The sequence below is a fragment of the Capsicum annuum genome, chromosome 7 (assembly GCF_002878395.1).
Source record: "Capsicum annuum cultivar UCD-10X-F1 chromosome 7, UCD10Xv1.1, whole genome shotgun sequence".
In the NCBI taxonomy this organism is placed as follows: domain Eukaryota; kingdom Viridiplantae; phylum Streptophyta; class Magnoliopsida; order Solanales; family Solanaceae; genus Capsicum; species Capsicum annuum.
The window spans coordinates 122,027,905-122,050,912 of NC_061117.1; the positions used below are offsets into that span (position 1 = coordinate 122,027,905).

The 23,008-nt window shown below is 32.1% G+C and overlaps 1 protein-coding gene and 1 long non-coding RNA gene across 2 annotated transcripts; both read left to right on the top strand.

Moving 5' to 3' along the window:
• Window positions 1-1,873: 1,873 nt before the first annotated feature.
• LOC124885770 lies at window positions 1,874-11,327 on the top strand. Its single transcript, XM_047394021.1, has 4 exons — window positions 1,874-1,969; window positions 9,867-10,179; window positions 10,295-10,555; window positions 10,702-11,327. Exons 1-4 carry the CDS (start codon window positions 1,874-1,876, stop codon window positions 11,325-11,327), a joined length of 1,296 nt encoding a protein of 431 aa, XP_047249977.1.
• Window positions 11,328-17,864: 6,537 nt separating this feature from the next.
• On the top strand, window positions 17,865-21,454 carry LOC124885614. The gene is made up of 2 exons (XR_007042908.1): window positions 17,865-18,312; window positions 21,232-21,454. It is a non-coding gene; the product is annotated as an uncharacterized LOC124885614 (long non-coding RNA).
• Window positions 21,455-23,008: the final 1,554 nt, after the last annotated feature.

Sequence of the window (23,008 nt, forward strand, 5' to 3'; positions counted from 1 at the left end):
AGGGTACACTAAACCCTAGACCTTCCTATCAATCACTAAAAACACCAACCTCTTATGAGGACACAAACGAGAATGGATTCTCGAGAACCCATGTTTCTCACAAATCAAGAAACTCCTAATAAGTTTTTACAAAACACTCTCAAGTGTATTCAAAACATCATTCAACCAACTAAGTCTAAAATGAAGGAAAACTAGATATTTATAGTCATGGCCTATTTATTCCACAATAGGCCCAAAAGTGATGCTAAATTTCTATTGGGCCCAAAAGTGACCCAAAATCCCAAGCTAAACAAGGTGCATCTTCATTCTTCGACCCTTCTCATGGGGGATAACAATACTCCTCCTCGTCTCTAAATTAAGGCCACGCCATGTATTCACCCGTATTATCTTATAGGATGGCTGCAGCTGCAGCTATTGCGGCTACATTAGGTGTTCATCCCATATAGGCCTCAGAGGCACCACAGGTAGGGGCCCAACCTCCATCACCCCTGATATTCAGGATAGGACCTCGAATGAAGAATCAAAGTTAGACACCACAACACTCTTTCCAGTCTAAGGAGTAAGACAATAATGCAGAGAATGAGGTAGATTCATATTCCAGGTTTGGAGATGAGGATGATGTAGATTCATATTCTAGGTCTGGAGATGAGGTTTACTCTAAGATAGTTTTTGATTCTGCAGAAGAGGATAATACGCCATGTTCTTAGTCTAAGAAGGGATTGAAGGATGCATCTTATTCATCTAGTGAGTCGGCTTCGAACTCAATTATACCTCAGCCTGAGGAGGATGACACCCAAGTCCCACTAGAGATTTCATCACCATCAGCACAGGATATTTCGTCGGCTACATAAGGTGCCCAACCTCCTATTTCATCACCTTTTGCCCCAGCATCCGATTCTACATACGTCTTGACTGTACCCATTGTTGAGGTTCCTCCGAGATGGTATGTGGAGTGGTTGTATCATACTTTTGAGAGAGATAGCTTCATGATAAATAAGGGTTATCTAAAGATAGTATTGCAGTAGAGAAGAGGATTAATTTGATGGGGCTAGCAGGAGCATCAAACCTGCGGTCCTCTTTTGATAAATACCAGTTGGGGTGGATGACTCGACCCCAAGGTTCATACTACCCGACTCTAGTTTGGAGTTTTATTCTCCTTACACCTCTATAATTTATCTCATTACCCCACTTGAGGGAAAATATATGTAGAAGCCCAACCTGAACCATACTTTAGTTAGAAGGTTAGAGTAGATATTTTTGGGGCGATCATCTACCGAGTATTATTTGAGTTGAAGTATGTGAGAGTAACATCAAAAATAGAGTTTGATTTTTGGATGATATTAGCATAAAATAGATGTTCTATAAGGGGTGACAAGCATCAGTAAGAGAGACCTGATTTGTCTAGGTGGATATCTATCTAGATTTCTGACTTGGCACTGATTCCCCATGGATAGAGAGCAAGGAGGAGATAAGGAAGGCATCACTATATTTTGTCGAAAAATTTTGGTAGATCATGGTATATTACGGTGAGTCTGACTTTATAGGAAAACAAACTTACATGGGATGGAGCTACTTTGTATGCCAACCTACTTGTTTTATATGATATAAATTCTGCGTTCGTAATCTGGCTGGAGATTCATTTTGTGTCCTTGATCAAACAATTTTGAGATGTCTCCTATGTGCCAACTATTCTTGATGTTGATCATAGGATTGAGATGAGAAGCACTACAGATATTAGTTTGATTAAGGATCTGATAAATTCAGTCCTTGCACAGAGAATGTATCCATCTCCCACTGTTCTTTCAGTCTTATTTGAGGACCTTAAGTTCTGATTGAACCTATTGAGAGACTAAATTATGGTATTAATATTGATATGGGCGATCAAAGAGATGAGCGCATTACTACTGCTGGTGAGGGTCCTACAACTGTATCTACATTAGCCCCAACTTCTACTTCTGAATCGGCTGAGGTATCTACTTTGCCCCTCGCCCCATATTTGATGGTTTGGTTAGCATGTCATGTGAGTTTATACAGAGACTGTCTAAGAGGTAGGATGAGATAACAACCTTTCTTACTTCGAAGAAGTCTCACTTGGCTACACTATATAGACAGATCTGCCCTTGTGTCTATACTATATTTGAGACTGTTGAGGCTCGATTTGATATGAGAATGAGAGAATATATGGTAGAACATATGAGGGTGATTCATTCTTAGATTAATAGCTTCAAGGCTAGGATGACTTCATGATTTCATGAGTTTTAGGCTCTTGATTTGACTAGCTTTTGTGAGGAGATAGCTACATTGCACATTATGGTGTGATCACTAGTAGAGAGATAGGTTCCCGTCATTTATCCAGTCATCCTATCTTTATCACATCTATTTCCTCTACCTCCACCTATAATATTTAATTTGTTTAGGTATAATGATACGATCCTAATTGTTGGGACCAAGAGAGGTCAAGAAAAAGAGCTACAAGGCCTTACCATGCCCTTTGATCAAGCCCTAAAAAAGGTCACTCATGATTCTAGGGTGTTCTAGTTAATTGAGAAGTAGAGATGAGCTGGGATATCAATGGGCACGTCCTTTAGTCATGACCCACCACCACATCTACAAGAAGAGCCACAAGATGCCCCAAATAGGGGCGAGTCTATTACGGACACCTAGAGCCTCCCAGGTATGTCTTCATTCCATTATTTTATACTGTAGTTATGCACTGGAGATAGTTCATAGTCTTTAGTTGGGGGTGGGGGTGCACCATAACTGAGGATTTTTCTTGTCGAATTTAATTTCCCATCAATTATGCTATCCTAGTTAAACTAGCACACTTAGGTTGTTTTGTGTTTGTGTTGTATATGTGTTATGTATAATTTTTGTTAAATTCAGAGAAAAATAAAGAACCTAAGGACAGTTGACGTATTTTATTTATTTTTAAGTGCTTTAAGAAAAAATGATACCCCTCTAAAAAGTTTTTATGAACTCTGTGATATGCTTGTATGTGTGACTATTGTGAATCTTGTTATGACATTAGTATTAGGTACATAATAATCATAACTTAGTATTTGCATAAATAGGATAGGTAGTATCTTGTAATATAACCTTGTACCCTATGTGTGTGAGATGCTTACTACCTTTGTGCATTTAATCCAGAACTTGCCCGGTTAGTCTTGCTTAGGTTACGGGATAGCTGGTTAGGATGTTATCATAGTATGTTCTTGAATTTAGTCCACTCTTAGTGTAAATGACCATCCAAATATGAAAAAGTATCCATTGATCCCTGAATTTGAGCCTACATTGACATATTTTCTTTCTTCACCTTGTTACCTTTCCAATTCGATTATAATGAACCTGTTTTGGCCTTGGTTTCTCCTTGAATATTGTGCACCAAAACTCAGGAAAATCACCTAAGTTGAAAATAGATATCATAGGGGTGTGCATTTAGGAATTGGGTATGAAGAAATGTTTAAATAAGAGAAAATAAAGTAGGGATAGGTGTGGTAAGAAAATGGAAAAGAAAACAGGCAAAAACAAAAAAAATTGAAAAAGAAAAAAAGAAGAATAAAGAGAACACACCCAACCTGAATAAGAAATAAAAGAGAAAAGGGAGAAATAAAAGGAATTGGTTGAGAGGTGGACCCTAAATATAATTATAGTGCCAAGAAAGGTGAGTCACTATTCCCTAATGTACCATACTAACCCCCAAGCCTACGTTACAAGACGAATAAAGTTCTATAGTAATCCTAGTTCAACTATTTGAAAGGCTAAGGTTAAGAAAATAAGGGCAAGTTTATGGTATTCTAAGCTCATTGAGTGAAACTTCTTTTAAGAATGTGAGTGTCTCGATACCGTCCCTGCATTATATAGATGATTATACTGTGAGGGATGGGACTTCTTTCTGTGAGGGTGCATGGGTTGTGTTGCTGGCTACTTATCTGTTCGGGTAGTGTATATTGTATGTTTGCATGATTGTTTGTTGCTAATGCAATGCTATATCTTGATTCCTTTATGTCACATTGTTGTGCTATATACATCCACATAGTTGGTTTTGAAAAATTTGAAAATATAAGGGGTAAACATCGTTGAGCTAAAACTATGTTAACCACCATAGGTGCCTTAGGTTTTCTTAGTTAAGCATCATCGTGTTAATTTTTTATGTGCTTTTTGCTTGAGGACATAAAAACATTGTAAGTTGAGGATGTTTATGTATCATGGTGTCATGGCTCTTTTGATACTTAAAATTGAAAAATATGCAAGTATTTAGGCTTGTTTTGTTAGATATGATGTGTTTTTGCATTTGTTTTGTAGGAAACTAGGTTTTGGAGATGAAAAGAAGAAAAAGAGTTAAAGTGTACAGAAGACCCTAGTTACAGGCCATAAGTAGCACTTACGGCCATCATAAGTGTCCATGTAAGTGTCAGAAGAATATGATCTGAGAATTTGAAGCATGAAGTTTTTGTCTGAGAGTTACGAGGGGACTACTTATAGGGTGTAAGCACCACTTACGTCCTTTGTAAGTGCCATCATAGGTAGGGTTCTACAGCATGCTGAATTGTCTACCACTTACGGCCTACCAAGGGGTTCGTAAGTACCACTTGCGGCCTTTAAATAGGTCCGTAAATGGTCATCGACCTAGTTTTCCTTATTTATTTTGGTTAGCATTATTATTGTTCTGGTGTAATCTATAAATACCATTTTTATGTTTTTGTATTAGTTTACACACTCTTTACATTCACAACACTATGATTCTGAGATTCGACTTTGAACTTGGAATCTTTTGTTCTTGATTTTATGGCTGACTATTAATTTGAGATTCTGGGTTTTGTTCTTAAATTATTGTAAGATTATTCGTATGCTTTCTTTATTGAATTCAATGGATGTTCTTGCAAACATGACTGGCTAAACCACCTAACTAGGTTTATAGAAACCTTGATGAAATAGCAAAGTAGAGGAAGTGTGAGGTGATTCTTGATCGATATTCTTGTATGTATTGTGATCTTCATCGGTTTGTTTGCTTTCATAACGACTGCAGAAGTTAAGAACTTACGTTTATTCAATACTTACTCCAAAAAAGAAGTAAAGATTAGGAAAAGAAGATCATAACAGTAATTTAAGGCTACTAACCCTCATCTAATTAACTTAACACTCAAAAGGTAATAGTTAGTCTGGATTCAAGATAAGGATTTGTAAGGCGACACTCTGAGAATCACAAGGTAAATAGTGAAATTCATCAAAGGTGTTCACAAGATGGTTGATGATATCTATCTTACCAGATTCTACATGAAAGGTATTAGGATAGTTCGGTGGAGTATGATGAGTCTACGGAATAAGGAAATTGGGGGAAACACAGTCCTAGTATTTATCTCATATTGATTTCAACCAAAGTGACCAAGATTTGTTACTCTTGATATTGTTCTCACATAATCCTCCCATTTACTTTTCTATGTTGTTCTGGATCCTTCAACAAATTCGTGAGAGATATTCGGCCTATTTTTTGTGGGTTCGACCCTAACCTCTATTGGATTATATATTTGTTAGTGACTGGATTATATTTCTTGGAGGTATAATTTGGGTGACATCAACCACAACTTAAGCGGTTCCCTAGCCGCATAAGTAAAGGGGAGCCCACTTATGTGATGAGAGCTGACATCAGCTCTAGCTATATAAGCGGCTCTGCTTAAGCGATTGCACCAACAAAGTCTAAAAGGAGTTCAATCATATGCTCAGGATTCATTTGAAACCCCGTGCACACAAATAAAGTGTGATACCCTATCAGAAATGACATTTCAACCTCAACTGAATCAAAAAATTTCGTAACAGAGATCGTTTTGAGAAAATATAGGCTCCACACCCACTTTTTAGTTTTTATCAATTTCCAACCAATAGCCCAAAATAAGTCCAGAAGCATCGAAACCCTAACCAAGGGTCCCTAGCCTAAAATACATATTTTAAAGCTAACAGAACTATCAAACTTATAATACGAGGCTATTTACTTGAAGTTTTGATCGAAGGTTAATTTCTCAACTTCAAAAAATTTTCAAATCATGAAAACTACCATAAAACCAAAGAAACTGCCTAAGAGTCGAACTAAAGTCTCAGCAAGTCAAAGTGGTTTGAAATAACTATAGGAAAGGACTAAATGTAGAAATAGCCGAAAAAGGAAAAAATGACCTATAGGGTTATTACATTATCCCACACATGGGTAAACTACAAAAAAAATTAAAATGTAGTTAGCTCACAAATGGCTCTCTCTCTCTCTCTCTCTCTCTCTCTCTCTCTCTCTCTCTATATATATATATATATATATATATATATATATAGTTATGAAATGGGCTATGCCAGTTTCTGGGAGAAACCCTCTTAGTTTCGTAGTTCGTCCAAGTGGCAAACTATCCTTTTAGTATGTGTTTTTAAGCAGTGTCCACTTTGATTAATAAGGTTGAAATTTTATCCCTTTTGACAATGGACTAATTTCATTTTGACACTAAATGTGGTTTTAGTAAAAGGGTCAAATTTATCCCTCTAGTTTAAAAAATTGGCTAACTATAACCTTCGCCATACTTTGAGACTAAATTTATCCCCATCCTCATACTTTAAGGGCAAATGTACCCCTTTACTTTGAAAATTTGATTAAATATATCCTTCATCATTTTTTGGGGCCAAATTTACCTTTAATGTCATACTTTAGGGTAAAATTAACCCTTATTGTTAAGAAAATTTTTACATGTACCCTTCTTTTAACAAAAAATTCAAATCAATATTAAATGACTTATTTTAAAAATTAAAACACACCCTAATCTAACCCGCCTAATCTGGCCTACAAAAAATATACAGATAAACATAACTCTCCTCAATATGTTGGTGAATTTTTTTCAATGAACAAATATACCCCTCGTTCGACGTGCAACACTGGTAGGTAATTTACAAATGAAGAAAAATAAAATAGAATTTGATAATGTAGAATCATGAAATTAGAGAAAAGGTTTATTTACAAACTCTGCTCTTGTTTTAGTTATGTTCAAATTATAAAATTTGATTTGTAATTCTATGTGCAGCTAGATTCTAAAATTTGTGGATAAGTTTTCTGATCAAATGACATGATGAACAATTTGTGTAGATCCAAATTATATATAAAGACATAAGACTGAAGAGATGTCACGGTTGGCACATAAGGCGACATCTTTAACTCAATCATCTCAAGAAATATCTAGTGGCCTAATATATTGCATTTCATCGTTGAGTTTTATTTTTCATGAGCTGTCCACTGATGAAGATCCATAAACTGAGGGAGGAGTATATTTGTTTGTGTCTGCACTAATGTCGATTCATCTTTTATGAGCTATGCATTGACAAATGACCAGTAGGTTAATTTCGTTGAAAAAATTTAAACAACAGAACTATAGGGGGAGGGGGAGGGGGAGGGGGTACATTTATTTGTTTTCGTGGCCCGAGTCGGGTTAGACGAGTTAGACTAGCGTATTTTTATTTTAAAAAAATAAGGCATTTATCGTTGATTCGGGCTTTTCTATTAAAGGGTACATGTGAAAAGTTTCTTAACAACGAGGGTAAATTTGACCCCAAAGTATGACATTGATGGTAAATTTGTCCCAAAATATGATGAAGGATATAGTTAGCTAGTTTTTCAAAATAGAGGGGTAAATTTGGCTCCAAAGTATGACAGGGAGAATTAATTTGCCCCCAAAGTATGATAACAGGGTATATTTAACCATTTTTTCAAAGTAGAGAGATAAATTTGACCTTTTCCCCTTATCAACGTATTTACTTTTAAGAATTATTTATGAAAAAATACATAACACTTGGTGTGTGTTTGGTACGAAGGAAAATATTTTCTGAAAGATATTTTTTAATTTTCTCATATTTGATTAGCTTACAAGTTTTGAAAAATATTTTTCCAAATCAACTTATTTTCCTCAAATCTAAGAAAAATGACTTCACTTCAAAAGTAAGAAAAATATTTTTCAAAACTCTCTTTTAACCTTACTGTCAAATTGAAATATTCATGCAACTCTCAAAATCACTCACCGCTGCCCCTGCCCCTACCCCTACCCTGACACCCAATCCTCTATCACCCCACCCTAACACCCCCAATCCTAAAAACATATTTATTTTTTTAAAAGTATTTCAAAAAAAAATTCATATCCCACTCCCTACCCCGACCGCCCACCCCTTAACAGCTCTCCGGTAAAAAAATATTTTTTTTTTAAAAGTTCAAATTTTTTCCTACTCCACCCCCTACCTGACCTCAATCCTACCCCCCCCCCCCCCCCTCCCTTTTCCCTCCCCTCAAAAGAATTTTAAAAAAATTATTCTTTTAAAAAAGTTCAATTTTTTCCTTATCCCACTCTCACACCCTACCCCGACCCGACATCCTACTAGTCGTCGCCCTTACCCCTAAAAAATTATTCTTTTTATTTTTTTTCAAAAATATACTTTTATTTTAATTTTTTTTAAATAAAACTCAAAATATTTTCTTACCCCCTCCCCCTTGCCTATTCGCAGGGGTGGATCTATTAAGGCCCATGGGGGTGGTACGCCACCTGCAAACTTCGATGGAAACTCTATATATATAGTTGTATATATATATGGATATAGTTAAATATTTAATATGGCACCCGTAATAATAGAGGGTTGTCTATTGCAGGTGAAAAAGTGTTGCTTTTGTAGCCCCAAGGTCCTGTGTCTGAACCTGGCTAGCAACATTTGTTTTTTAAAATCATTTTCATTAATAATTCTTTCATTAAAAAAAGGCAACCAACGCGCGTATCAGGGCACAAACCTAGTTGATTGTAAAAGTAATCTTAATTTTTGATTTTTTTATTTAATTATTTAAAAGGTATAATCAAATATCTTTCATTAAAATTAAAATAAAAATCCTATTTCCAAAGGACCAAATCAAAACATCACTCTCTTGTTCTTGAGGTTAGCTGCAGTTGTTGGTTGCTCTCTCTCTGCTTGTTGCTTGCTCAGTTGCTCTCTTTGTAAATTATTTTGGAAAATTATTTTGTTTCTCTTTCTTGAGCCTAGAAATTTAAATTTGAAATTATATTGATTTAGGAAAAATTATTCTAATTTTGTGAATTGAGGTGGAGAATTTTTTTCAAGAAGGTTAATTATTCTCAATCTAGTTCTAGTAATGTCAATATCAATCGTTCTTGTCTTACAACTGACCTCGATTTGGGTTTACTTAAAGCCGATTCGGGAGAAAGAAGACTTATTTCTGATTATGATCCTCGAATACAAGATGAAGTGAGGAAATATTATATTGAAAAAGGGTCTTGTCAACCTATCTTGAAACCATATCCTTCAAGTGAAATAGGAGGTAGAATGTGTCAATTTGCTTCAAGTTGGTTTAAAGGCTCACATTCGACTTGGTTGGAGTATAGTGTGGAGAAAGATGCTGCATATTGTCTTTGTTGTTATTTGTTTAAAAATGAATTTGTTCATAAGACTACGGATGAGTTTTATGCATCAAAAGGTTTTAGGGGTTGGAATAAGGCTCTTGAAAGATTTCATTTACATGTCGGTAAAGTTAATAGTGTTCACCACAAATGTTACAATAAGATGCTAATTTGTCAAATCATTGTCAATCAATTCAAGTTGTTCTTGACAAACATTCTCAAAAGGTAAAAAGTGAGTACCGAATTCGTTTGGAAGCTTTAATTGATGTGGCAAGACTTCTTTTGTATCATGGATTGCCTTTTTGAGGTCATGACGAAAGTGAAGTTTCAACTAATCAAGGCTATTTTTTAGGATTTTTTCGGTGACATGGAGACAAACATCCAGATGTGGGAAAAGTGATATTAGAAAAATCTCCACAAAATGATACTTTGACTTGTCCTGTGATTCCAAAGGATATTGTCAATGTTTGTGAGAAAGAAACATTGAAAGTTATAATTGAGGACTTGAATGGAGATTACTTTGGGATATTAGTTGATGATTCCAAAGACATCTCACACAAAGAACAAATGGCTCTTGTTTTGAGGTATGTTGATAAGAATGATGAAGTTGTTGAAAGATTTATCGATCTTGTCCATCTTAGTAATACATCGGCATGCTCATTGAAGAAAGAAATTTATTCTTTGCTTTCCTATCACTCACTAAGTCCATTCAAAATACGTGGAAAAGGTTATGATGGAGCTAGTAATATGAAAGGAGAGATAAATGGTCTCAAAACTTTAATTATGAAAGATAGTCCTTCGGCATACTATATTCATTGTTTTGCACATCAAATTGCAATTAACACTTGTTGCTATTGCTAAAAAATATTTGGATGTTGAAGACTTTTTTCATCATGTTACTAATGTGTTGAATGTTGTTGGAGGATCTTTTAAGCGTAGAGATTTACTTCGTCATCATCAAGACAAAAATTTGAAGCAATTACTTGAGTCTGGTGAAGCTCATACCGGACAAGGATTACATCAAGAACGTGGACTTCAAAGACCGGATAATACTCATTGGGGATCACATTTCAAAACATTGGATAACTTTCTTGTTATTTTCTCATCTATTGTTCATGTGCTTGAAGTGATTGAAATTGAAGGTTCTACCACAAATGATAGAAATCAAGCGGAATATCTTTTGACAAAGGTCAAAATATTCAAATTTATTTTTATGCTTCACTTGATGTTGAAAGTGTTAGCCATGTCAAATGAGTTGAGCAAGATTTTACAAAAAAAAAAAATTAAGATATTGTTAATGTCGTGGAGTTTCTTAGCATTTCAAAGAAAAGATTGCAAGATATGAGAAAAAATGGGTGGGAATCTTTGTTGGATGATGTTTCTTCATTTTGTGATTCACATGGTATCTTAATTCCCAAATTAGATAAGCCTTATTTTCCTCGAAAGTCAAAGCGTAAGTGTTTGGATGTTTGTTATTCGCACCATTTGCGTGTTGAAATCTTTTGTGCTGTCATTGATGTGCAACTTCAAGAGCTTAATAATCATTTTGATGTAGTGAGTAGTGATTTGCTTCTTAGGATGGGTAGCTTGAATCCTGTCAATTCTTTCTCTAACTTTGACAAAGATAGAATCATGACTTTAGCGAAGTGTTATCCAAATGAGTTTGATGATGGAAAGCTTCGAGATTTGAGTTACCAACTTGATACATTCATAATTCATATGCGAGGTGGTAATTCCAAATTCTCCAACTTGCAAGGAATTCGTGACTTGGCAAAGGCATTAGTTGAGGCAAATCTTGTGGAGACTTATTCACTTGTTTATTTACTTGTGAAGTTGGCTCTAATTTTACCCGTTGCTACGGCAACTGTGGAAAGAGCATTCTCTTCCATGAAGCACATAAAAAATGCAGTGTGAAATAGTATTAGTGATCAATATCTAAATGATTGTTTAGTATGTTACATAGAGCGTGATTTATTTGCAAGTGTAAGTAATGATGTCATTGTTGATTATTTTCAGAATATGAAAACTCGTCGTGGACAATTGTAATGAATTATGGATATTATATTATGATATTAGTAATATTATTGAAAGATTATGTTTTGTCATTTTAATTTATTTTTTTAATTAATTGGTTGGTTAATTATTCTATAGATTGAAAAATGAATAATCTGATTAATTTACTCGATAAGTTTGCTTGACACCCAGAGTGTTCGGATCCTGGATCCTCCTTTGCCCACCCGCCCACACACACACCAGCCCCCTTCCCCCAAAAGAAAATTTTTAATTTTTAATTTGTTTTCTTAAAAGAGTTTCAAAATGTTTTTCTTATCCCACCATTTTTACTCTATTCGTTTTCATTAATTTTTTTTTGTTAAATATATACATATATTTTAGAAAACATTTTCCTACTTGCATAACGAACACAAGAATATAATTAAAAAACAACTTATTTTTCTATAAAACATTTTCCTCCTCCATATTGAACACACACTAAGAAAAGTATTTTTTGGAGTCAAAAATTATTTTTTAAAAAGTATTTTCTACTCTTTAACTAAACACTAAAACGTATTTTCTGAAAAATATTATTTTCATTCACCAACCAAACACTAGAAAATATTTTTTGAAAAATATTTTCCGCTCACCAACCAAACATAAGAAAATAAATAAGAAACTAATTTTTTTTTCCATGAAAATATTTTTCGTAAAAAACATTTTCCTTCATACCAAACACACCCATAGTTTTACGGACTGATTCTCGCCGTATTATTTCCACTTTATTCCAGATTTATACGGTGTGAAGTGCATAACACATTTTCACCATTTGTTCTTCCTTTTTTCATTTATGCCACGACTTTGAATTTTGTTGTTAAAATCTTGAAAAAAAAATTCAGCCTTCAAAAGCATAGAGATTTGGATTTCAGTCTTCAGAAGACACCATCCATTGGTTCAAGTTTCAACAATGAGAAACTATAGCACCAAAGAGTACGACTTCCATCTGGTTCTTAGTTTTGATTTTTCTCCGTGGTACAATCATCCAAATACAACCTTTACGTTATTATTTGGGTTGCTAGGCTGCTAGCAGAGCCAACTTTCTTGTGAGCCCATCTTTGCATGTCCTTGTATTGGAGAAAATTACCAAAGTACACATGGATGTATACGATAAAGACACCTGCAACAGGGTAAAATAGGAGAATGATTCATAAAGACATCGAGAAGTGCATCCATCGGGAATCTAACATCCAAATGTTCGGACTATCAGGAGTGACTAAATATACTTGGAGACAGAAAGCAAAAATTCAAAATAACTTAATTATTTTTTCTCATGAAAAAAAGTGTATATATTTTTTATTTAAAGTCTAGTTTTATAACAAAGCTACGAATCAAATTATTTTATAACGGACTTCTCTCAATAATTTTTTTTAATTGATAATATACATGATTTATTCAATTTTTTTTGAATGATTGCTGATCTTAAATAAGATTTTATTAATTTTGATTTCAAATTTTTTTTTAAGCCAATTGTTATAGAAACTATATAAGCAACTAGATATGGGAGCTCGTGCACGGACCAATGTATGTTTCTCCCTCAGTTTTGTATTAATTGACCTTCTTTCTAAAAATGTTTGTTTTAATTTAGTTGTCCAAGTTCTTAAATCAAGAATATTTTATACATATGTTTTCCATTTTACCCTTGATAGGAATATTAAATGCATTCACAGTTTTTAAAATTATTGAATGGTGGATAGATGATCTCAATTATCAAAATTAAAATTAAATGATTATTACTAGTTTCAATTATGAATACTCAATGTTATAGACTTAATACATGAAATGGAGTAATATGCACCAAATTTTCAATGTTTAATCATTGCATTGATTATTGCACTTCAAAAGACATACAAGGGTAAATATATAAAATGCATCTCAATTTATTGGTTTCTTAATGGGTGTGCCAAGTTCATAGGGGTCAGCTAATACGAAATAGAAGGACTATTTTTTTTTTTCAATTTATGTGGCACAAATGAAATTTGAAAGTCAACCAAATTATTTGTATGACTTTTAAATATTTTAAATTATTAATTATTGAGGTATAATACTTTTATATAATTTTCAGATACTATATAATGCTCTTTTTGTTGTAGTTTATGTGGTACTAATGAAATATTTGGGAAAGTCAATTAAATTTGTTATATAATTTTTAAAATATATTTTAAGTTGCTAATTATTATCATTTATACGATTTTCTACGTAATTTTTTAATTTTATGACAATGATTCAATTTGAAAAGTCAAATCAATTTTTAATACATCCTTCAAATACTTAAATTTGTTAAATATTGTGATTTATATTATTTTTTACGATATTTTCAAATAATATATAACTTCTTCTATTCCAATTTATGTTGTACTAATAGAATCTCGAGTCAAACAAAATGTGGCTTGAAATAATTAAAATTATTAATTATGTATTTATAATACTTTTTACATAATTTTTAAATATATAATAGATTAAAAGTAAAATAAAAATTAAATTAAAATAAAAATTATGAAATTACAAAAATATCCTTGACTAAAGGCAGATAACTGAAAGTAGATATGAGAACTGCTAGCTTCCTGCTCACTGCATTTCTATATAGAGCCCGTTTGGATAGGATTAAAACCTGATCAAACCAGTTTTTAATCTCTTTTTTAGCTTTTTAAGGTGTTTGATAAAATTAGAAAACACTTAAAAAAGCTAAAAACTAATTAAAAGAATCAAAAAGTGAGAAGTTGGGTACCCTCAGCTTTTTGTTTCTTAGAATAAAATTATTTTAGATTTGGTCAAAATATTTACTTTTTTATCCCTTATATTTTCCTCCAATTCCAATAATATCTTAAACTTGTAGCCCTTAAATATATAGTTTTTTTTCTCTTTGCCGCTTCTCTTCATCTCTTTCCTCCAATTTCCTCTTCATCTTTCTTCTTTATTTTCATCGAATTCATCATTACATCCGAGATTTGTTCAAAAAATGTATTTTAGAATTTAAAATTATAATTAATTCACCTTATTTATGGTGTTAACAACTTTAAGGACATTTAAGTCATTTTAACAACAAAAAAATGTTTAACATCACTTGTTTATCAAACACATCAACAACTTTTTTTCAGTTTCAGCACTTCTATCCAAACACTCATTTGCTTAATTTATAAGCACTTATTTTAAGTTTTTAATAAGTGCTTATAAATTATACCTTGTATAATTTTGAAATATTTCTTACATTTCTACTCCATTTGTCCCTATTGAAATATTTCTTACACTTATTCAGCATTTCTTTTTGCCTTATTGAAATATTTCTTACATTTCTACTCCATTTGTCCCTATTTAACAACAATTTAATTTTTTTTCATGTTTATTAAGTAAAATAATAAATATAAGGTATAATTTACTAAGTTACTATTTTTAAGAACCGAACAGTATTAAAAAAAGGCAAAATTTCACCAATAGGTAAAGTATAAGACCTATAACTAATTTCCTAGTGAAAATTTCAATAATTACAAATTATAGGCAAAAGTAGGTAATAGTTATTTGTATATCTAACAGAATTATACAAATCAGTAGAAAAATAACTTAACTGAACAAGAGATAAAAAAGAAAATTTGAAAACATTAAATCCTCTTAAATTACTCCAACTTCCCACTAATTACTCTTCCATTACTGAGCATTAAAGCTCATTATTTGTGATCTAAGGCATGCATTAAATCTAAGAAAATTATTTTGGAAAGATTAGAGAGAAGAAAGAGGAATAATTCAACAACTATTTTTACCAGGTATGTTCCAAATTTAAATTTTTATTATAAATTCTCGAAATGCGATTTTTTTGAAACCCAACGCTATACATAAACAAAAAAAAAAACAGATATACATGAAACAAATATACAAATAGAACTACATACAGATATACAAAATCAATTAAAAAACATATATACAAATACAACTACATACTGATATGCAAATACAATTAAAAATCATATATACAGATACAACTACATACATATATACATATAAAACTAAAAAACAAATAATCAAATACAACTACATACAGATATACAAATACAATTAATAAACATATATGTAAATACAAATACATACAAATATACATATACAACTAAAAAATAAATAATTAAATACAACTACATACAGATATACAGATACAATTATAAAACATATACACAACTACAATTACATCAAGTGTACATATACAACTAAAAAATAAATAATCAAATACAACTACATACAGCTATACAGATACAATTTAAAAATAAGTATACAAATAAAATTATATACAGATATACAAATACAACTAGAAATAAATAATCAACTACAACTACATACAGATATACAAATACTAAAAAAAATATACAAATGCAAAAACATATATAATCATAAAATACAGCAACTTCCTCGTTCCCATCTGATTTTTTTGTATTGAATTGAAATTTATTTCGGATTACATATTGGGTCATCACCGACTTTAAAGTGGCTTTGTTCTTATACACTTGACCAATTAACTTAAAAAGGTAAAAAAAAAAAAAACAAATCTGTATATCCGTAAATATAAATTTTCCATCAAAATCTTCAAATCAAATCTCTGCGAGTTTTTAGGGACGAAAAAACTTTAAGGTAATCTTCAATGGACAAAATACAGCTAATGTGTAGTTGAAAATACAAAATTATAGAAAAATTGGGAGAAAAAATAGAAAGCGATATATTTTTTGATATTTCAATGGAAAAGAGTTTGAAATTTTCACAATCTTCAGCAAAAAAAAATTTGAGTAAAAAGTTAGAATTTGGATTGAATACCTTCTGCTGCCTATAACATCCAATAAGATTGAAGGAGTAACCTTTGCCGCATATCTCTCCAATAGGCTAAGGGAGAGAATAAAATATTAATTATAAGAGAGAAAATCTTATTTGCCTTAGTTATATACATTACAAATTATATTTGTATAAATGGACCCACATAACACTGAATTTTAACTAACAATTACCCATGAATTGTAATTATTTAAAACATTACCCATACCATGTAATTATAAAAGATTTTTACCTATAAACTGTAATTTTCTCTTAAAAAAACTTCTTTATTGTTAAAGGCAATTTTGAAACAATTATCAATTTTAATCTTTGAATTTTTAAAATGATAATTTTTTCAAACCAAAGCAACATCAAATGAGATAGAGGAAATATTAAAAATCACTCAGTAATTTTGAATGATTTACTTTTAGGAAAAATGCTCTATTTTCACCTTGAACTATACGTAAAAAGGCTGAGACACACTTGAATTTTAGGAGGGTCCTATTACCCCCTGGACTAATTAAAATCGTATTTTTGACAACCTTAGTGCCTACGTGGCACACACATGTGCCTACGTGAATATTTCAGTGTATTGTACCACGTAGGCATTAAGGTTGTCAAAAATACGATTTTAATTAGTTCAGAGAATAATAAGACCCTCCTAAAGTTCGGTTGTGTCTCAATTTTTTCGCGTATAGTTCAAGATTAAAATAGAGCATTTTATCTTATTTTTATAGCACTATAAATCTATAATTGCTAAAATTGCTGGCCTAGAGCTTAGCTTTAGTGGCTTCATACTGAAGCTGACTATGCAAACTATTGCACTTCTTTATTTTCGTACCTCATTGTTTGGTTATCTAGATAGATTTCTATTTGGTGTGTTTACTTTGTTTCATTGTCGAACCAACCGTGTGATCATTTTCGGATAAAAGAATGAAAATACATGGCCTGAAGTCATAAAAAATCTAGAAAGGGGCTCGTGACATAAAAACGTTGTTGACACTTTATTTTTACCCTCCACATTTTAAATTAATTCTTGAATTTCTCAATTTAAATAGTTTTAAAATATTTAGTTTAAGTTATTTTGAAATAAATTTCAACCTTATCTTTTGAATCTAAGTGAAATTAATATATATTAGTGTTTAATTATACATGATTATACAATTATCAGTTTAAAAAATGCTTTAGAAGTTATTCGGAATGAAAAGTTTGATTAAATTACAAATATTCAACCTTTTTCAAAATCGATTGAAAATAAGAAATTGATAACATAATTAGTTACTTAATCTTTATTTTTTTTATTATTATTTAAAAAAAGAAGAAGAAATAAGATAAAATTGTATTTTATTTAATATTTATTTTAAAATTATTAAATTAGAGAAATTTGTTAAATTAATTAAAAGAAACTTTGTCTCGACTTTATCCGAATTTACTCAATTAGGACTATTTCATTAACATAAAATAACCTCTCCTTCTTTTAAATTGGGCCACCAGCCCAAAAATTGAGCCAGCAGCCCACAAAAGAGACCAGCTGATCCGCCAGGCCCAACACCACCTCCAGCCCAATTCCCTTAATATACTTCCGTATCCTTTTCCACACAAACAGAACAACAATTTCACCCAGCCAACCGATAACAACAACAGCGTTGTACGCTGTAACAACACCAACGTACAACAACTATTCCAACAACGTACGCACAGTCAACAACAACGGCTAACCCGTTCAACAACATTCCGACCCGACCCCAACCCGATTTCAATCAACAACGGTAACAATAGCTGCAACAACAGCTCAGCAACAACCTCAAATCGTACCAACCTTATCCCAAATTCAAATTTCAAAATCCTTTCGAAAAATCTCAAAAACAACCCCAAATTCTTCTATAAATACTCATCAATGTAGAGAGAAAAGGGGGAGGAATTTTTTGGGAAAAAATTGGGGGTTCTGGAGATGCGCATCTCTAACCTCATGCAGCCAAAATTCCAACGAAATCAAAATTCGGTGGTGGAAACTCCATCGTTACAGGCTTGTTGTCGTCCCATTCGCTGCCCGGATGGATAAAGGGTACGGCCTTCATCCTTTTACACTTCTCTTCTGTAAAAATTTGTAGGTAATCGCGTGACTGGAATATGTAGTGTTGTTTGTTTGTGGTATGCCTATATGTCTGATTTCATTGGAAAATATTCTTTGGTGGGAGTATGGATATTGAGAGTTTTGAATTGGATTTTGTAGTTACAATCCCACCGCGTGTGATATAACTCAAGTTCTTATCTTTGTTTTCATCTCTGTTTGTGACTTAGCCATATCTACATAGTACGTACTATAGTGTTCGGCTACTTACTGCTTTTAAATGTTGATTATGGTTGAGTTCATTTTGGTGTCTTCTTTCAAATGATTGGGTTGAAGGATTCCAGGATTTCCCTTTTTGTGTGGCGAACGGATAGTTTTCTTTCATTTGGTGAATGAAAAAAGTATGCCTACCTCCTACAAAGAAAAAAAAAATACGGATTGAATAAACTAATGACTTTACCTTGTAGGAATATGAAAGTTGCTTCTTTATGTTCACCTTTGACTACATCTTAAAATAATAATCAATCGGTTCCTTTTCTTTTGTTATGGGTCTTTTTCTTCACGAATTTTCCTTTAAATTAATCCCCAAATCCTGCTTGTAGCGTGAATATAACATTGGAGTGTTTTGAAGAGTTCTAGCTTATTGAAAAGTGGAGATCTCCTTCGTGAATATGTGCCTTGTTGAAAATATCGTCCGAGAACTTCTGTTCATCTAGCTTGTGTGGCAGTAGGATTAATGTAAATCTATCTAAACAAAAATGGTGTCTTATTATGAACAAAAAAAAATAAAAAAAATGCACCAGATCATTTTTAGTTAATTCTCAACCTTATCATATTTGTGTGGATACTAATCTTCTACCCTCTTTTGATTTGCATGAACTCCACCACCGAGTTCCTCGGACCTCCATCCCTCGTACTCCGTTGGGTTAAACCCAACTTGCATCGAGTCAAGACCATACCAAGTTCAAAAAATGGATTAATATACCACGAACAGCTGCTGATATACGCATATACAGGCTGGTATACGCTGATATACAGCATGTATACACTGAAAGTCGTAGCTGCATACCATCATACAGTGTACAATGAATTATGGAGAGGGAATATGCTGATTTCTAAGTTGATATACAGTATATACGTGGAAATATACACAAAAACGCAAGGGTGAAGTCCATAATTCCATGCCCAAAACTGGGCAGCTTCATTATGGTGCCAATTAAGGGCCCAATATCATTTTTTGTTTTTTGTATTATTTTGTAATTTTGTAGCTTATAATTCATCTTTGTTTATGTGCGCAAACTTTAAATTAATTAATCTAGACAAATTTTCTAAAGTGTTGCTTTATAGTCTATGTTATATATAACGAGTTAAATTGTTTTTTCGATTTTCTTCGTAATAAGTCTTTTAAAAGTGAGTTAGATTATTTTAATATGTTATTTATTTTGTTCATATGACTAATAGTCTATTTGACTATAAATTTTAACTTTCTATGATTAATAAGCTATTCTTAATTTAATACTCTCTTAGTATTTTTTCAAATGTATTATCTATAACATAATCAACTTTTCAATAATAATTAATAATAAGAAAATAATTTTATAACCTTCTTCTCCTACAAAAGCAAAATTCAGTTTCCTCCTAAGTTCAGAAATTTACAATTTAGTTGAATAAAAACTAAATTATTTTTTTCTTTGAATAATAAATAATTTTAATATCTTTCAGGTCTTTGTAAAAAATTAGCCACTTTAATTAGTTAAGTTAGTTCTTTTGGTACACCATTTTAAACGGACGCTCCTAAGTGCCGTCTTTGTAAAAATTAACCACTTTAATAAGTTAGTTCTTTTGGTACACCTTAAAAACCTTCTTAGGCGTTAGTTGAACCTACCCATTATCTCTAGTTTTAAAGGTTTATTTATTTCTGTTTTTGAAACTCTTTTCAATTTTCTTGATTTTTTTATAAAAAATCAAGGGGCGACTCTATGAATTTTCTTAAAATTATTTCGAATTTTTTTCAACTTTTTGAAATAGTTTTAAGAGGTCAAACCATTTTCTCGCCTAATGAAATTTGAAAGGGATAAAAAAGACGTGATAAAATGACAAAAATAAAAACGTCTTAGCTACATCCATACTAAATCCTACAAATTATATGGGAATATTAGTTTCCACACATAACAGTATTTATAGGTGGAATGTCTTCATTGTACATAGTACTTAAGGGCTTGAGTGGGCATTCCTATCTAGGGCTGGGTATATTTTGAATAGAATCGAAAAAACTGAAAAATCAAATCGAAATTTAATTTTGGTTTTGATTTTTCAGTTTTTTGGTTTGATTTAGATTTTCAATTTTTATAATTCGATTTTGCAGTTCGGTTTTTTGATTTTCGTAAATTTTTTTTGGTTAAATCGAAAAAATAAAAACCAAAATTATATAAATAATAATATAATATATATAGACATATATTATTAATATATATATATATATATATATATATATATATATATTATTAGTTATATAACTTCATAGCCCTAATTCCTAAAGCACCTAAATCACTAAATCATTTTACAAATTCACACACGTCGTTTTCGATTTTTCACTTTACAACGACGATAGACCGTCGGCACAATGCACAAGAGACGATATACCAACGAGCACCAGCGATCTACTCCATTTCTTTACAAAGACACTGTGACGGGCGACCCGCAAAAAAAAGATCCGTGACTGCGACTGTGGTGTTTCGTGTTTGTTGAGCGACGCCGATGTCTGTATTTGAGGCGACGACTGACGACTGTGGTTTTTGTTTGTTGAGGGCGATCGGCGACCACTCTGAACAGACCACTTTTCCATTATTTGTTCCAGCAATTAGTCTAATATTTTGATTATTGTTTTTGGTGTTTTTGGAATTTGTTGTGCAGTAATCAGTACTTGACAGAGTTGTTAGCAGAGAGGCAGAAGTTTGTACCATTTATGCAAGTTCTTTCAATATACAACAAGCTCTTGAATAATGGTTTGTTCTTTTATGTCTTGAGTTTTTATTTGCTGCTATTTAATTATATATGAGTTGACTGTTGTGCTAATCTGTTAAGAAGTTGTCTGCTATTGTGTTAATAAATGTTTATGAATGGAAAAGAATCATAATTAAATTGCTGATTTTAAGCCAAATTAATCGAATCTGCTGGTTGTGGTATCCTTTCAGTTCAAACTCTTTTGGAATGTAACTAAAAATAGATGATATTGTGATTTCATTTTGCATTTTATTCTAATCGAGCAATGGGATGACTAGGGTCTGCTGTTTACTTATATATTAGTATCTCTTTAGTATATGGTATTGTTTGTACTTTGTAGTTTTTATTTCGGCCTTCAAACCGAAATAAAAATCCAAACTAACCGAACCGAATTTGTAAAAATTGAACCAAACCGAATTTATTTTGGTTTGATTATGGATGTCATTTTTATCAATCTGAAAACCAATAAATCAAACCGATATCAAACAATTAGACCGAACCGACCGAACGCCCACCCCTATTCCTATCTGTTGAATATTGACCACGTTATGTATAAATAATAGTTTTCATTCACTTGCAAAGGATTAACATCTATTATCTTTTACATTATTTAGTTTACCAAGTCTTAATCTCAAGGACCATAAGCATTAACATCCTCGATATTAAAACTAGTCATATTAAGTTGTTTCTGAATCCAAGCTAAAGCAACAAACAATTGAACTGTTTTGCTCCATTTTTATCTTATTACATTATTTTCCTAATAAGCTCATTTTCTAACATATTTATTTGCTTAAAATTAAAGTAACTAGTTAAATCAATCTGTTCCCTTGACCTTCTAAAAAAATCAACTGAGCTATTTTCTGATTAAATAGTTTGGCACCTACCGTGAGGCTAGAACAGTTGTGGCGTTGACTTAACTCATTACTCTACTTACCCACTAGCTTAGATCTATTTTTTTCAGATATAACTTGCGACAATGAACCAAAATAATGCAAATGTGGTAGAAGCACAACTTTTCTGCATTACTCAAGACCAGACAAGTCGTCAAAAAGATCATTCCATAGATGTGGATATAGTAAAAGTTGATTAGCAAGCCAGATATCTATGTGTAGGGTTATGATGAACGAAATCTCGAAAAAGTAAATCATCAAAGGAATAACGGATAACTAACATGGATAGCCTCAAGAAGCTTTTGTCACTATCTGAGTCTACAACTCGAATGAGATATTATTCTTGAAATCACAAGTGATAAACATTTCAAGAAAAAAATTACAATAAAGAATAGGCTCTAAATGGATCGAAAAAAATTTAATTCAAGAAGAAAATCAGAGCCTAAGACAATTTGGGACTAAGAGGCCCAATAAAGAGTTAGGCCATACTGTTAGTAGTCGGTGCAACGAAAAATTAGCTGCTGTAGTAGTACCACTGCAATGGTAAAACATTTACCGCATTGGTAGAAAACAGTGTGCCAGTTGGAGGAAATTTAAAAACCCTCATTATTTTTATTTTTCAAGGTCACCCATTTCCTCCAAAATCATTCTAAAAAATTCTAACACCCCAATCATGAGGTGTCAAAGGCCAAGATTCATGATAGTGATTTTGAAACACGTCCGAGGAAAATACGACATGAAAATACGTCTAGCACATACAAGGAAGCTTACTCCTCTCCGTAGCATTATGTTTCGTC

Excerpts from the sequence above, each read along its gene's own strand:
- LOC124885770 (XM_047394021.1), top strand. The coding sequence starts at position 1,874 with ATGGGCGATCAAAGAGATGAGCGCATTACTACTGCTGGTGAGGGTCCT. Across the intron at positions 1,970-9,866 it reads CTACTTCTGAATCGGCTGAG|GATATTGTCAATGTTTGTGA; the intron begins GTATCTACTTTG and ends GTGATTCCAAAG. Across the intron at positions 10,556-10,701 it reads TGAAGTGATTGAAATTGAAG|ATATTGTTAATGTCGTGGAG; the intron begins GTTCTACCACAA and ends AAAAAAATTAAG.